Genomic DNA, 17,376 nt, shown 5'->3' on the forward strand with positions numbered 1-17,376 from the left:
GTCATTGTACATGGATTTCTAGCCCTAGTTTTCTTCTATAAAAGCCATAGCCATGCCTCCTTGTTAGAAGAGGAGAATAGAGCAGAAAAACAGTAGATAGGTTTAATTTCGTGCATCTTGTAGTGTATTTCAGTAGTTTTATTCTCAGACACTTTCTCTTTGTAAAGCTTTTCTTTTATTTCCATGGTTGTTCATCATTCTCTTGTGGTGTTCTTAGTCATGAAAGGCTAGTAACCTCAACTAAGGTTGAGGATGAAACCTTTCCATTGATGACACTCACAATCTTGCTGTACCACTTGCACATTTAATGATATATCATATTAGTTGTTCAAGTTCCATTCATTTAAAGCTTTATCTTTTGCAATGAATGTGGTTAGTGGTGGAAATAGGACATTTTATGTGTTTCAACCGATGGATACATTGTTTTATCAGTTTGAATGATGATATCCATTGTGATTGAATGATACATTGGATGTTTTGATTTCAACTGGTACTCTTTGTGATTTGTCTAAGTGTTGGATTCATTTAATGGTTCTCGGGTTTATGGTTAAGAAACTTGAATGACACCCTAAGCTTAATGTTATTTGGGTGTTCAAGTGGAAACCAAGAGTGTGAGTTGTTGGATTTGGTTTGGTGGATTCCTTAGCCTTAGTTCCTTTTAATTTGCATATTTCATTCCATCTCTTTTAGTCTTTTGTTCTTGAATCAATCTTCAAACCTTTGGAACTAGGTTAAAATGAGGTTGATTAAACAAGACACCAATATTTGACCATTTCCCTGTGGATTCGACCTCGCACTTGCACACACTATATTGCAAACGATTCGTGCGCTTGCGAGTACTATTTAAAACATACATCAAAGTGTTACATGTGTGTGTGTGTGTGTGTGTGTGTGTGTGTGTGTGCATATGCATATACATGTTTATAGCTTAAATATATATATATATATATATATATATATATATATATATATATATATATATATATATATTGCTAAGTTGGTAAATAAACAAGAAGATATAAAAAGGATTATTAATGATAATGTGATACAATAATAATAATTAAGCTAACAAATAGTAAACGTGTCTTATGGGTAATAAGCGAAATAAGATATGAAGCTCCAACCAATGGTTAACCTAATGATAGCTTAAGGTACCTAGCTAGCTTTAGAAGCGATTGATGCGACGTGTGAGCACTCGGGTAGTTTATGTGTTATAGAGTATAGGTTCAATAGCATAATCAAATGCCATAAATGTTTGCAGGATCGTGTCCGGATTGGAGACCTTAATTGGTTCTCCAATGTAGAGTTCGTGTAACTAGAATCCAAGGGAATATTTGAGTCAAAAGTCCAATACAGCCAAGGTGAGTATTCTACTCACTGAGAAATTATTATTTTCATATATTAATGAATTACAAAATGTATATGATGTTTTATAAATCTAAATCGACTATATGTAGATAATATGTTTTGGATGTATTAAGTAATTTCAATTATGTTGAAATATATCAATGATGTTTATGAGAAATGATGTGTGACTGAAAAGTGTGATTTGAACTGATTTGAAGGATTTGATTGTGAGTTGTTGTATTTAAATTACGAAAATATTGATTGATGAAGTGATGTGTTAAATTGTTTATGGATTTATAAAGAAAGCATGTGTTAAAAGGCATAGTTCTTGAAAAGCAAAGGTATATGGTTTTGAGCATAAAGCATTGTGCTGGAAAAGACCAATGGGCTAGCAAAGAACAATGGGCTTGCATCCCCTATGGCATAGGATAAAAGACCAATGGGCTAGCATCCCCTATGGCATAGGAATAAAGACCAATGGTCTTGCATCCCCTATGGCATAAAATTAAAGACCAATGGGCTAGCATCTCCTATGGCAAAGGATTAAAGACCAATGGGCTTGCATCCCCTATGGCATAGGAATAAAGACCAATGGGTTTGCATCCCCTATGGCCTAGGATTAAAGACCAATGGGCTAACATCCCCTATGGCAAAGGATTAAAGACCAATGGGCTTGCATCCCCTATGGCATAGGAATAAAGACCAATGGGCTAGCATCCCCTATGGCAAAGGATTAAAGACTAATGGGCATATATCCCCTTTGGCATAGGTTGTGGATCGAGTTTGCAATTGGGCATGTATATCATTGTTTTTATGAGTGTGATGTTTTCATGATTTGATATATAGTGTATGCTTTTACAGGTCTCCTATAGTTGTTTTCATGATAATCTGCATAACTGATTTAAAAGCATTTAGCCATCAATTGTAAAAGTATTATAGTAGGTGAAAATGTATGTAGTTATCTCCCACAATGGAACTTCTACGTATAAGCTCAGCTGCATAATATGTTTTAAATGTTTTTATTAGTCGGTGTTTGTTGTATCAGCTATAGGGGTTTTTCAAACAAAAATTTATAAAATTGGTAGCTGATTTAGTGTATACAAGACTAAAAATGAAAAGTTGATTCTTTGCGAAAAGTCAATGAATAATATACCTTTGAGGTCTTAGTGTAATTATTTATGCTAAGATGATTGGCTCATAATTCCACCTATATGGATGTGGCAAACCCCCACAACCGTATAGATGATGTTCATTTGGCTGCAGGTACTCTAGTCGTAGTTAATGGTGTTATAGATATGCACTTGGGGTATTATGACTGAAGCTCGTCGTGACGGTCGTAATTGTTGGACCATGAGTGTCCACTGTTTTATAGGTTTTGTTTATGACTCGTGACGCTTGTGTCACTTGTTATTGTATAAGCCATTCCTGTTGTGTAACTATTATGTTGATAAGACTTAAACAGATAGATGTTAAATGTCTCTTAATTGTAAATAACTTATGATAGATGTATAAGTTGTGATTTTCGCAATTCAAGTTTATGTTTCCACTGCATAGTTAGATATATGTTATACTCTGATTTACCAGGTACATATTATAGGGTATGTACCATATGTTGGCTTTACAACACATCGTCGTGCCACTGTGAGGACTTGTTTATGTTTCTATTAAAAAATAAAAAAGGGTCGTCACAGATAAAATGTCTTAATCAAAAGTGACCTATAGAAATACATTTTCATAGAGATTTGGCAATAATTTTCCTTCTCAATTCTTGTTCGATGTTGGGCATTCAATTCTAGAAGCATATTCCCGTGTTATTGGAAACTTGGCCTATAGCATACTGTCTAGGATAAGAGATATTTTGGAAGAAGATGGTTTAAGCAATCCAAATTCACCAGTGGCAATGACTTACTTTGGTATAAATCATTGCGAAACTTCAGCAATTGGTATAGATGTAAAGCACTCGTTGATTGATCAGATGAACAAGGTGCATGGGCATTATTGTGATTCTAATTCAAGTAATACTTAAGATTTGGGATCTTCTACATTGAGGCCAAAGCAAGTTCTGTGGCTACAACACCAAGTTTGAATAGACTTTGGTGAAACGAAAGAGAGGCTTGTGTAAGTGTGTCTCCTAAAAATTCAACTTGATAAACAAAAACAAAAAATGTGTGGTCTTCAATAGCTTCTTTTTTTTTCTTTTCTTTTCTTTTTTCTTTTTTTTTTTAATAGATAATTTTGGTTTGCCTCTTAAAAAAGGTGTAGTTGAGGTCATGGCAAAGTTTGGATGTATTGCTAGCAAAGCATTAAGCATAATTCTTCAATCAACAACAATTCCTACCAAAATCTAAACTAAGCTAAATCAATTTCAAATTCTTTAAGGTGCAACAATTCCCATGAAAATGAAATTTTAGGCTAGAATGAAATTCTAGAACCCTTGCAACTTGTACACAACTATTTCCAAGTGTAACCTAGAAGCACTTCAAAATACAACATCTTTATCGAAGATAAGCATTAATTTGAACTTTGAAGTTCATATATATATGGTTGTGAATCTCCGATACTTGGAGAGTATTTCAAAACATGACTCAATAATTCTGTCCACAGCTCTAAAATAGATATGCCTCCAATTCTTCTTAATGATTAGGATCCCAAAGAAAACCCAAAATCCGAATGCATAAGAGACAACAACAAATGCATAGAAAAATAAAGGGCTATCGATTATTCTAGTCTCTTCCTTTTCATCCTCATGTCCATGTTCAAGTTGGTTTGTATTTGAGCAGTTTCTTTTCAGAGGGTTTCCACAGAGATTTGGATTTCCATCATAGCATTGCGTCTCGAAAGTTGAGAACTGCCGCTCAAATGGGACTCTTCCGGAAAGATTGTTATAGGCAACACTAAATACTGATAGAGAAGTCACTTCAACAAATTCAAAAGGGATTTCTCCACTCAACTTGTTGTGGGAAAGATCCAAGCTCTCCACGTTTTTCAAGTTTTTAAAAGAATTTGGAATGGGGCCTGTTAGAAAATTATTCGACAAGTTCAAGGACCGAAGCTGTGACAATTCTCCCATTTCAAAAGGAATGTTACCTGTCAATTGGTTAGATGACATGTCAATTATAGTCACCAATGAGAGTGGGATACCTTCGTAAGCATATACCTTATGTTTTATTCGCAAGGACGTTTTAATTTCTAATTTAAAGCAGCCTCTAGGCCATCTACTTGAATGTACCAGGTAATATAGTTGATCTTTTTCTATGAAAAGGTTTGAGCCATTAGAGCTTGGAGAACTCTTCTTCCAAAATGTAATGTTATCAAGGCAGGAGGGAATACCTCCTGAAATATGATTATCAGAGATATCGAAAATTTGCAAACTTTCCATTTGACACATTCTTCGGAGTAGGTGACCTTCAAAGTGATTTCCACTTAAAAGAACTGCCACCAAGAAAGGATAATCATACAACCACTTTGGAATATTACCAGACAAGTTATTGTTTTGAATATCTAGGATTTCTAGAAAGGGGCTGTTTGATATCGCGGGTGAGATCATTCCTTCAAATTGATTGCCGCTAAATTGTAAGCACTCCAAACTTGTCATGTTGGAGTCTCTTGGGAGCATTTCTCCTTTCAATTTATTATTTGATAGATTTAGATATACCAGTGGGGTGCCATCTCTAGTCAAACTTTGCGGTATTGTCCCTGAAAGCATGTTATTAGAAAGGTCTAATGCTAGAAAAGACAAATTAGCAAAAGACCAAGGAATGATGCCCTCTAATGCATTTGAGGAGATGTCAACATAGTATAAGTTTGGCAAAAGATGTCCAATATTTTCGGGAATAGAACCTTTGACCTGATTGTCTGATATGTCGAAGATTTGAAGTGATGAAGTTTTATTAGCAAAGCAACCAAGAAAAAGATAACCATCAATTTTGTTACTTCTCAAGGATAAACCTTTGATACTCATGTTGAATAGCAACTGACAAGGTATGCTTCCCTCTATTAAGTTTTGAGACAAGTCTAGCCATTCCAAGGAATCTTGTGCGGAGATAAAGCTTGGGAAAACATGACCATTCTTCTTGTTGAGGCTGCAATTTGCCAAGTTCAGATAAGTTAGCTGAAATGTTGGAATCCATGAGGGAGATTCGGTTTCAACTTCCAAATTGTAGTTGCTTGAAAGATCAAGGGATTTGAGACTTGAAGCATTGGCAAAAGTAGAAAATGATAAAACCCCATCTAATTGATTGGCCGAAACATCAAACACCACAATATTGCTTTGTTTGGAGAATATTGATGACGGTAGATTACCATAAAGACGATTATCTGATAGAATAAGTTTTTGAAGGTTTCCAATCATCCCAAGGCAAGAGGGAATAACGCCTTCCAAGCTACTATTCCAAAGACGCAAAGAGTAAAGATGTTTTAATCCCTTGAGTTCGCAAAAAGCTGCATCAAAGTGATTAAGTGTGAAAAATGAGTTCCAATGTAGTAATTTGTATATATGCTTAAAAGGCATAGAATTAAAATAGAAATACAAATGGTAGGTGCGACTAGTGAGTAAATATGTCTTAAAAAGAAATTTAGTGAAATTGGTTTTAAAAAGCAAACACAGCAGCACCAAAATAATGAACAATCTAATTTTCGCACTTGTAGTTGCATCTTGCTTTATAGATAGGTTAATGAGATTTTATGGGATGCAGTTGAATTTGAGAATGTGAACTTGTGTGTTTAATGAGAGATAGAATATTGAGGACAGAAAGTAATAATGTATTATGTCTTATCAAGACTCAGATAAACTATATATGCATGTACCAAATAATTTTTTTTTTTTTAAAAAAAAAAAAAGAAAAAAAAAAACGTATAAGAATTCGCTAGCTAGTATTTGAAACCAAACGATGTATTGGGAACTCTGAATAACGTAGGATTCTCTCTACAAGATCTCAAGGTATGAGAGTCAAAATTATGGGATAATTGCACCGGAGGTCCCTGTGGTATACCATAATTATTTTTCACTCCCTATGGTTTAAAAAGTTCACTGGAGGTCCTCGTGATATGCAATAATTACAAATCGATCCCTGGCGTCAAATTCTGTTAAAATTTTTAACAGATTCCGTCAAATGCCACGTCAGCGCCACGTGTCGCCAATAAAATGGCGACACGTGTCTATCGTAATAAAAAATATAAATTTATTAAAAAATAAATAAAAATACTTATTTTTTTATAAAAAAAATTCAAAAAAAAAAAACAAAAAAAAAAAAAAAAAAGCTGAAGGGGTGGCCCAGCCACCCCTTTGGGGGTGGCCTGGCCGCCCCCAGCCACTGGGGGTGGCCGCGCGCCACCCCCAGTGGCTGCAGGGGGTGGCGCGCGGCCACCCCCAGTGGCCGGGGGTGGCGCGCGGCCACCCCCAAGGCCCAGGGGGTGGCCTTCGGGCCACCCCTAGATCTACTAAGGGTGGCCCGATGGCCACCCCCGGCCACTGGGGGTGGCCGCGCGCCACCCCAGGTGGCCTCTGGGGGTGGTGCGCGGCCACCCCCAGTGGCCGGGGGTGGCCATCGGGCCACCCTTAGAAGATCTAGGGGTGGCCCGAAGGCCACCCCCAATGGCCTGGGGGTGGCCGCGCGCCACCCCCGGCCACTGGGGGTGGCCGCGCGCCACCGCCGGCGGCCTCTGGGGGTGGCGCGCGGCCACCCCCATGGGCTGTTGGTGGCCTGGCCACCCCTTTTGGGGGTGGCCAGGCCACCCCTTTCCCATTTTTGTTTTTTTCTTTTTTTTTTTGTTTTTTGTTTTTTTTTAAAAAAAAATAAGTATTTTTTATTTATTTTTTAATAAATTTATATTATTTTATTAAAATTAGACATGTCAGCGCCACGTGTCACCAATACGATGACGACACGTGGCGCTGACGTGGCATTTGACGGAATCTGTTAAAAATTTTAACAGAATTTGACGCCAGGGATCGATTTGTAATTATTGCATATCACGAGGACCTCCAGTGAACTTTTTAAACCATAGGGAGTGAAAAATAATTATGGTATACCACAGGGACCTCCGGTGCAATTATCCCCAAAATTATTGGCTAAGAAATATAAAATGAAGCCTAATTTGTAGACTAGCGAGTCATCAGAATCATTCTATCATAACATTTCATTTAGAATTTCAGGAATTAGTCAAAATGAATTGAGTTGGAAGGTGAGAGCGCAAATAAAAGTAAATGAAGAAAGTAAGAGGAAAGTAAGAGTTGTGACGTACGTTGAAGCCCTCCTCCAATTTGCATGTTACCAATTGAGAGTTCTTGGAGTTGATCAAATAAGGTGAACAAGCTTACATTTGGATACCATCTACTTCTTGATGAAGCGTAGTACTCCCCGTCCAAATATATTGTGCTAACTCCCCCATTTCTACCCGAACACTTGATTCCAGTCGCTTCACAACAATCCATTCCGTCCCAACCAGCAAGAAGGGATGAACCATTAATTGTGGAGTTTGCAATCTCCAAAAGAGCTCTCGTCTGTTGTTTGCTGCATCCTTGACCACAAGCCGAAGGAGATAAAGCCATGGCCACAACCCAAACAAAAATGACATTTTTACCAAAACAAGTCTCCATTTCTCAACAGATTCCGATGAAAATCTGATCAAAAGGCAGCTTAGGGAAATGAATGGTTGTGGCTGCCTTTATATATAAGAGAAATGATAGTGCTTGGCACTATGCACTATGCACTATACTTTTTCTCACTTTTTCATTTTTTCCAACAACAATTCACATCAAAACATTATCACTTTTTTTCATTTTTTATATCACATCAATAATTTTTTTATTACTATTCAAATAAAAAATTCACTAAAATACAAAATTTTTTCACTTTTCTATACAAATTCCTTTTACTTTATATCACATCATCATTTCTTATTAATTTTAAAATTAACAACCCCACTACTCTGTTATGTACCTGTCTTTACCAAACAACCCCGATATTTAAAGATATTTACACAACACGTTCATATGGGGTGAGATTCATGTGAGTGGGATCCACCACTTGGGTCCTACTCCATGTGAGTTTGTTGTGTAAGAATTACTTTCGTATATATAATGTGCATAAACGTAGGAGGACTAAATATTCTTTTTTTGAGACACAAGGACTGGATATTCAATGTTGGGCAAATTTGACCTTCTGAGTATCCTTAAAATGCGTTGTATTTAGGCTTCTACCATAATACACATACATGTATCACGTATGCATACATATGTATAGATATAAGATAAATATGTTACTAATAATTAATATTGCAGCAATCAAAATTGTGACTTTCGGCTATTTCGAATTCCCAAAACTTTAAATTCTTCTCTAAAATGTGTTTAAATTTTTAAATTAAATTATAAAAAAGAATTCCACACATAACACATGTTATGAGCTGGTATATATGAATATGAACTAGTTTTGGGTAAATTAATTAAGCTTGGGAGTGCTTCATGGTTTGAAAAAAAAAAAGGAGACTCTTGCTTAATTGCGAGTGCTCAAATGAAATATAGGTGTATATATACCATCACCTTCCATTGGATTTTACTCTACATTAACTTTTGTCAGCTGCACATAATTTGAGCATTTTTCTTCCTTTTCCTTTTCCTTTTTTTTTTTTTTTTTTTTTTTTGGAAATTGTAACCGCTTTTTAAACTTGAAATTATGCCTAAAGAGTAAAGACCCAATTTGGCAATTGGAAATTAAATCTCCATTTTGTCCAAACTAAGAAGCACACAAAGCATTATCCAAAAGTAGTCTCCATTTTCTCCAAATCAAGAAGCACGCAAAGCATTAGTCAAAAGTAGTCTCCGTTTTCTCCAAACCAAGAAGCACGTATAGCATTAGTCAAAAGTAGTTCATATATATATATATATATATATATAATGCAATATTGTTGGCAAGTCTTGAAATATTAATCCACGTGCGCATTTTGTGGAGAGCTGTAATGTGTATTGGAAATTACTACATGTATGACCGAAAATGCAGCTGCTTTTTGAACTTTGAAATTATGACCCAAGACTCCAAACCAAGAAGCACGTATGTGTCTATGAAATTTATATATCTATCACATCTAATTGATCAAAGGTATAGAGGCCAGTATGTGTGTATGAACGCAAATTTCTTCTCAGTTCCCATTATCCATCTTCCCAAACCAAGAAGCACGTATGTGTCTATGAAATTTATATATCTATCCCATCCAATTGATCAAAGGTATAGAGGCCAGTATGTGTGTATGAACGCAAATTTCTTCTCAATTCCCATTATCCATCTTCCTGTACGTTGACGTAAAAGCTCACATCATTTCAAGACTTGAAACCAATGGTCGTCGTCCGGACTCGGATAGTGGGGACACTCTTTTCATGACTCCCGTGATTTATGCCGTGAATCCAGGAGAAATAATTATGGCCCATCACACTTCGCGGTATAGAGGTATGTGTTTATGAAGGCAAATTTCTTCTCAATTCCCATTATCCATCTTCCTGCACATTGACGTAAGAGCTCACACCATTTCAAGACTTGAAAGCAATGGTCGTCTTCGGGACATTTGATTGGTTAATGGCTCCTTTGAGTGTATGATTTTCTTTACGGAAAAGATATTAAATTGTTGGCAAGTCTTGAATAATCCAAGCGCAGAAGCGCTCATTTTCTGGAGGAGAGCAGTGTGTGTATTGGAAATAGCTTCAAAATTTCAACTACTTTTGGTTTCCTTTTCTTTTTCTTTCTTTTTAAACTTCAAATTATCACCCAAGACCCCAAATCAAGAAGCACGTAAAAGATTTAGCCAAAACTAGTATATTTAAATGTCTAGGTGGGGGAAGCACTACTGTACTAGTAATATTTAAGTAGTTCATATATATATATATATATATATTAAGTCTCCGTTTTGTCCAAACCAAGAAGCACGTAAAGTAGACCAAAAGTATTGAGTTATAATGCCTACACAAATTCTTTTAAATAGGCTTTTGTATGATGGTAGAAACAATATTAGATTTTCTTTTCAAAGGACGTAGACCATGCGTTCACGATTTCAAAGGGAGTTGGGTACAGTTCACTTTTATATTATGTAATGGTCATATTTTTTGGAAACTTCTCTCCTCCTCCCTAAACCCTCATTTTCTATGAAAAAACCTACCGTCCATACACCCACTAGCCACTACACATAAAAAAAAAAATCTCCAATATCGCAAATTAGCACGTCACTAAATTAATAACGTGTCAAAAAATGGCATGTCAAGAATTAGTGACATTCCAACGAGTAATGATTCAACACCATCCAAACATACAACTTTTCACCACTTTGTTTATATGGCAAGGTAGCCCCGCACTACTATTTGAGTTTTTTTATTTTTTAAAAATAAATTAAGGTGAAGAACCACCTTACCACATAGGTAAGGTAGTGAAAAGTTGTATGTTTGGGTAGTGTTGAATCATTACTCCATTCCAATTTGGCACGTTACCAATTCTTGACGTGCCATTTTGACACGTCACTAATTAGTGACACGTTATTTTGACATGTAGTACTCGTCTAACCCCTTTTCATGATTCCCATGATTTATGCCTTGAATCCAGGAGAAGTACTGATGTGTGAAGAAGGAAATGGAGGAGATCATAGACCCACTGCCTAGCAATAAATTATGGATGGGTTTTGTTCATAATTTCCAAAATTGTTACATTCTATTTTCTTTTTTCTTTTTTTCTTTTTTTACTTGAATGGGTGGAATTATGGATGGGTTTTGTTCATAATTTCCTAAAGTTAATAGTACTCTTAATGTTATATCATGCAAAAAAAAAAAAAAATATATATATATATATATATATCTGGAGGTGTGGGTTTAGGATACCAATTACGAATTATAGAAGTATTTGCTACATATTTTCCTTTGTAATTATTCCTAGGCATTCTTTCTGGACCATTATAATATTCTGAAGTCATTTTATTTAGATTTAAATTTTTAAATTGCGACTGTAATTTTTCTATGTAAGATTCAGTATCTACTTCTGTTTCTGTTTCTTCATGTGATATTTTTATGGTTAAAATTTCTTTATTATGATTTGAAGTGGATGCATGATTTTTTGTTTTAAAAGTATCAACTCTTTTAGAAATTCCTTCTAATAATTCTGTATTATTATTTTTAAAAGAAAATTGTGAATTTGGAGGAGTTTCATATAATAAAGGTCTTTTGGTTTCTTTTTCTTGATTTTCAATTCTTTCTAATTTTTTTGGTTTACTTATCAAAAAAACATATATTTGTAAAATTATTCTGCTGTATGATATTATTACTAATACCTACTTTTTTAAGAGGAAAAGCAACTAATTGTGATTCTTTATGCGTAAGGCTTATTGATGTATTAGGAGGGTATTCTTCATGAATAATTTCATTAGTTTGTAATTTTATCAGACTATTTTTAACTTTACTGATAGTATTAACTTTTCTAATGTTAATTTTGGCATAATTATGTTCAAACCAAGAGAAGAAATATATATCTGTTCTTGTTTCATTCATGTGATTATACCATCTAGTTCTTATACAATTTTGCTCTATTTGTGAAAACGTATTAAAAAACCATGTTCTCTTATATTTATATTCAGGAGACAAAATCTTTTCTTAATTTTTCTTTATTTATTTTATAATTTCTATTTATTTCATAATCTTTAAAAGCAAGTTTTATTGGAGCTTACTTAATTATTGCCTATCTTTTAAAGGTTCAAAACAATGAAAAACAAACATATCTCAATAACACAATTTGATATCAATTAAACGTTAAAACTTAGGATGCTTGACCCCCTAATGAGCACTAGCTAAGTGTACAGTGATTTCTTCTTGTTGAGTGTGCAATTCGCCGAGATAAGATAAATTAGCAAAAAGGTTGGAATCCACGAGGGAGACTCAATCTCAACTTCCAAATAGTAGTTTCTCAAAAGATCGAAGTACTTGAGATTTGAAGCATTTGCAAAAATAGAAAATGACAATACATACCCCTTCTAATTGATTGCCCGAAACATCAAAATATTTGATCTTGCTTTGGTTAGAGAATATTGATGGAGGTAGATTACCTTTAAAGCGATTACCCGGAAGATTGAGAAATTTGAGACTTGAAGCATTGGCAAAAGTAGAAGATGATAAAACCCCATCTAATTGCCCGTGTGACGACCCTTCTTTTTTTTCCTTTTTTTTTTTACAAACATAAAAACGAGTCATCACAATAGCACAACGATATGTTGCAAAGCCAGCATATGGTACATACATCATAATATGTACCTGATAATTAGAGTAATACATCTAATAACATCTATACAGTAGGAAACATAATCTGAACAGCAAAAGTCACATCTATATACATAAATTGGTAATTACACAAAAAGAGCCATAATATCTATCTGTTTAAGGCTTATCAATGTAATAATTGCATTAAAGAATGATTTTACAAAGAATATGTGATACAAGCGTCACAAGAAATATACCAAACTTATAAAACAGTGGACACCCATGGTCCAGCAATTACGACCGTCGCGACGAACTTCAGTCATAACATCTCATGTACACTGCTACCAAACCATTAACTATACTAGAGTACCTGCAGCCAAAGGAACATCATCTATACGGTTGTTGGGGTTTGCCACATCCGTATAGGTGGAATTATGAACTCACTGTCTTAGCATAAATAAATACACTAAGACCTCAGAGGTATACTATTCACTGCGTTTTCGCAAAGAACCAACTTTTCCTTTTTAGTCATGCATACACTATAACAGCTACCAATTTTATAAACTTTTGTTTGAAAGCCCCCATAACTGATATAGCAAACACCAACTAATAGAAAACATTTAAAGCATACTACGCAGCTGAGCTTATACGTAGAAGTTTCATTGTTGGAAACAACTGCATACATCATCACCTACTATATTACTTTTGATTTAGTAAGACTTAGAAAACAATGGTATTTAAATCATGCAACCATCCGATAGAAATATACATAAGTTCTTTCCCATTGAGACTCTTATGCATATTATTACGTCTAGCAAAACTACTCATAACATAAAAATATCACACTCATAAAAACAATGTTATACATGCTCATGTAAGTTTTTGTTGTATTCCTATGGGGCGTAAGTCCCTCTAGGGCGTAGATCCTCCAATAGTTCATGCGTATGTTCATATGGGGCGTAGGTCCCCCAATAGTTCGTTTATGCATTCATGTTTCATGCTCAATGCTCATGCTTAAATACTATACATTTAATTTCATAATCATGTCTTTAACACATACTTTCTTTATAAAACAAAAACAATCCAACATATCATTTCTTAGACAATTTGCATAACTTAAATCTCCAACTTATACTCACTCTAAAATCACATATCATATTCATACTTCAAAACATCATTATAATTTCAATATACTCAAAGTATTCAAATCATCCAAAACAGATCATAACCAACATACAGTTGGTTCAGGTTTGTAAAACAATATATATTTTGCAATTCATCATATACGAAAATAATATTTCTCAGTAAGTATAATACTCACCTTGGCTGCATAGGACTCATGACTCCAACATTTCCCCCCGTGTTCTAGTTACTTGAACTCTACATTGGAGAACCAATTAAAGTCTCCAATCCGGACATGATTCTGCAAACATTGGTAACATTAAACTATATTATTGAACCTATACTCTATGACACAAAAACTACATGCGTGCTCACACGCTGCATCACTCGCTTTTAGAGCTAGCTAGGTATCCTAAATTATTATTAGGTTAATCATTGGTTATATGTTCTTATTATATCATACTTATTAATTAAGATATACATTTATTATTTTATTGGCTTATTTATTATTATTATATCACATTATCATTGATAATCCCTTTTTATAGCTTATTACTTATTTTATAAGTTAGCAATATATATTTAACTCATATGCATGTATACGTATATATATATATATATATATATATATATACATAAACCTAACCGATGATACACTTAAATACTTTGTGTACATGGATAGGTGAGTTGGTTACTAAATTACCTCATATTGGATTCAAATTACATTTATGTACTTCTACATCCTAACTAATTTATCTTTGTTGTCTTAGGGTTACATGGATAATTTACAACTCTTTGACATCCTTATCTTAATCATTGTCCCCTATGATATAAATATTAGACTTTAGGTTTGCAACACTATTTCGTTTCTTCATTTTTTAAATGCAATTACTATTATGTTTAACACTTTATCCTTAGTTTCTAATCATCCGAGTAGCTTTAGACTATAAGACCTTAATCTTATTTAACCTATTATTCTAATAACTCTTATTAAATTAGGTTATAATCACATATTGTAATGTATTTATTTATTAAAGCTTGAGGCATATACATAAACCTCAAAGCCAAGCATTATACTTAAAATCAACTTGCTATTAGCTTATAACTCTTAAGAATTCTATTCCAATATTAGTTACGCTTATTACAACATCTAGATCTTTATCTATGTTTATTTGATTCACTCGTTACAAATTCTTGTATTTTTTTTTCATTTAGTTATTTACTTACTTTATCATTTTAATTAAATGTCCGCATCCTCTAGACTATACGATCTTTAATGACTTAGTCAAACTAAACTATCAATTCATTTTGCAATATTATACCTTACATTCATTCTTGATGCTCATTCGCTATATGACCCCCATACTTTGCTTTCAATTCAAGGTCATCATACCTAACCCTTTCTTATTCACAAACAATTAACAGTAGCCACAATCGTGCCTAAGGATCAACCCGCACCAAAATATCCATCAACACAAAGTCATTTAGCCCATACGAGTCTCAACTTATCAAAACAACTCCACAAACCAACACTTACCCAACACTCACAAATCTAACACCAACAACTTCGAGCTTTACATTTTCAACCCTTTTCATCATAAATTACTCCAAATCGCCCCATCCTTCTCCAAGTCAGAATTTCAACCAACATAAGCATCCACCACCGAGAACCAATTCCAAATAATTTCCAACCAAACACATGCAATCCGTACAACTAAAACAGAAAACCTACACCATTTTCAACAAAAACCCCCCATGAGACCCATTCGAATTTTGCAACTAAATACCCTAAACAGAAATTGCAACCAAATCCCTAAACAAATCGATACCAATTAACCAGCAAAAACACCAAAAAACCCATTCGGCTAAAACAAACACCCAAGCAACATAAATTGTCTAAACTCAAATACCCTCAAAATCAAACCCAAGGGAAGACTCATTCGGTTCTATAGAGAAATCAAAGGGAAACCAGGTAAAAATCAAAGAGAAGGGAATAGGAGTCTCACCGAATCAAAGCCGGAATCCACCGCCCAGCCGTTGCCTCCCATGACTCGACGGTGGCCCAGCCACCATAGCTTCCAAAATCGCACACCAATGGCCAAGAATCCACTAAAAGATTCTCTGCATCTCGGCTTCTTTCCCAATCTCAGCCCCTCGCGATTTGATCTCTCATACGAACTCTTTGTGTCTCTCACGGTCTGCTGTGGGTAGGACAAGAAAGGACGAACGGAGAAACGGGGAGAAGAGATGCAGCGTGCGGGAGAGGAGGAGAAGAGAGGAAGAAAAAGGAGAGGGAAGGAGAAGAAAAAGGCTGGGGGCTGTGCGTGGGTTGAGGGAAAAATGAAAGAAGAAAAGAGAAGGAAAAGAAAAGAAAGAAGAGGGAGAGAGAGAGAGAGGGTGCTGCGTGAGATGGAGAGAAAGAAAAGAAGAAAAGAAAAGAAAGAATGGGGGAGAGGGACTCGTGTCATTGTTGGAGTGGTTGGGAGAAGAAAATGCTATCTTGGGTATCTTGGGCTTGTTTGGTAACGAACAAAACAGAACAGAGTAGTGGGTTGTTAATTTTGGAATTAGTAAAAAGTGATGATGTGATATAAAATAAAAATAATTTGTATAAAAAAGTGAAAAAGTTTTGTATTGTAGTGAATATTTTTATTTGAATAATAATAAAAAATTATTGATGTGATATAAAAAGTGAAAAAAGTAAGAATGTTTTGATGTTGATTGTTATTAGAAAATGTAAAAATAAAATAAAAAATATGTGAATAGTGACCAGCACTATCATGTAATGTACAAGAGCTTGACAAACAAGCCCATTTTCTCAGCCTACCAAATACTGATTCATGGCAGGGGAAGATTTCTTTATTTTTAAAACTCTTAATTTTGATTAATTACATCACGACCCCAAATCTATTAATCCTATCATTTAATATTTGATATATAACCCTACATTTAATTTAACTACTCACTACTCATTTAATTAATTATTTATTCCATTAAAACCCGCTATTATTATTATTGTAATTCTATTATTTTACCTAAGACTTATTTTATTTTCAATAACATAAATATTATTACCTAGAATATAATTATGTGTGTCATCTATTTAATAAATGTAATTTATTAATTACTAAATTCCTTATTTATTTTCTTGGTCTTTACAGCCTAAAACATCAAAATTCATAATCTTACTTTGTTTGGAGAATATTGATTGAGGCAGATTACCATGAAAGCGATTACTCAAAAGATCAAGGCATTAGAGACTTGAAGCATTGCCAAAAGTAGAAAATGATCAAACCCCTTGTGATTGATTATTCGATAGATAAAGTTGTTGAAGGTTTTCAATCATCCCAAGACAATAGGGAATAACGCCTTCTAATTTATTATTCCGTAGATCCAAATAGCTTAGATATTTTGATCGCTTTATGATGTAGGACAAGAACTCCATCTTGTTCCCGAGATGCTCTTATTACTAAGGGGGCTCGTCTTGACATCAGGATTGTTAACAAATGGGCTTATTCATGAACAATCTTACCGTTGGACAAAGAGCTATACAGAAGAGTTATTAGCAAACCAGGACGAAAAAGGTTTTACTGTAGGAACCAAACAATAGGTTTCGGTGAGTAAACTACATAAGTGGGACATTTTGTATCATCGGCACAAAGTGGACATGAGGACAACTAATATCTGGT

At 34.5% G+C, this 17,376-nt stretch overlaps 1 protein-coding gene and 1 long non-coding RNA gene across 2 annotated transcripts; both read right to left on the reverse strand.

Annotated features, from left to right (window-relative positions):
* Nucleotides 1-3,877: 3,877 nt before the first annotated feature.
* LOC133853934 (receptor-like protein 15) lies at nucleotides 3,878-7,945 on the reverse strand. Its single transcript, XM_062289955.1, has 2 exons — nucleotides 7,591-7,945; nucleotides 3,878-5,787 (listed from the first exon to the last, which is right to left on the reverse strand). The coding sequence occupies exons 1-2, from the start codon at nucleotides 7,943-7,945 to the stop codon at nucleotides 3,878-3,880; spliced, it is 2,265 nt and encodes a 754-aa protein (XP_062145939.1).
* A 4,727-nt stretch (nucleotides 7,946-12,672) lies between these two features.
* Nucleotides 12,673-16,107, reverse strand: LOC133854442 (uncharacterized). Its single transcript, XR_009896814.1, has 3 exons — nucleotides 15,694-16,107; nucleotides 13,887-13,988; nucleotides 12,673-12,956 (listed from the first exon to the last, which is right to left on the reverse strand). It is a non-coding gene; the product is annotated as an uncharacterized LOC133854442 (long non-coding RNA).
* Between the last annotated feature and the right edge of the window lie 1,269 nt (nucleotides 16,108-17,376).

Source organism: Alnus glutinosa, chromosome 13, assembly GCF_958979055.1.
Source record: "Alnus glutinosa chromosome 13, dhAlnGlut1.1, whole genome shotgun sequence".
Classification (NCBI taxonomy): Eukaryota; Viridiplantae; Streptophyta; class Magnoliopsida; order Fagales; family Betulaceae; genus Alnus; species Alnus glutinosa.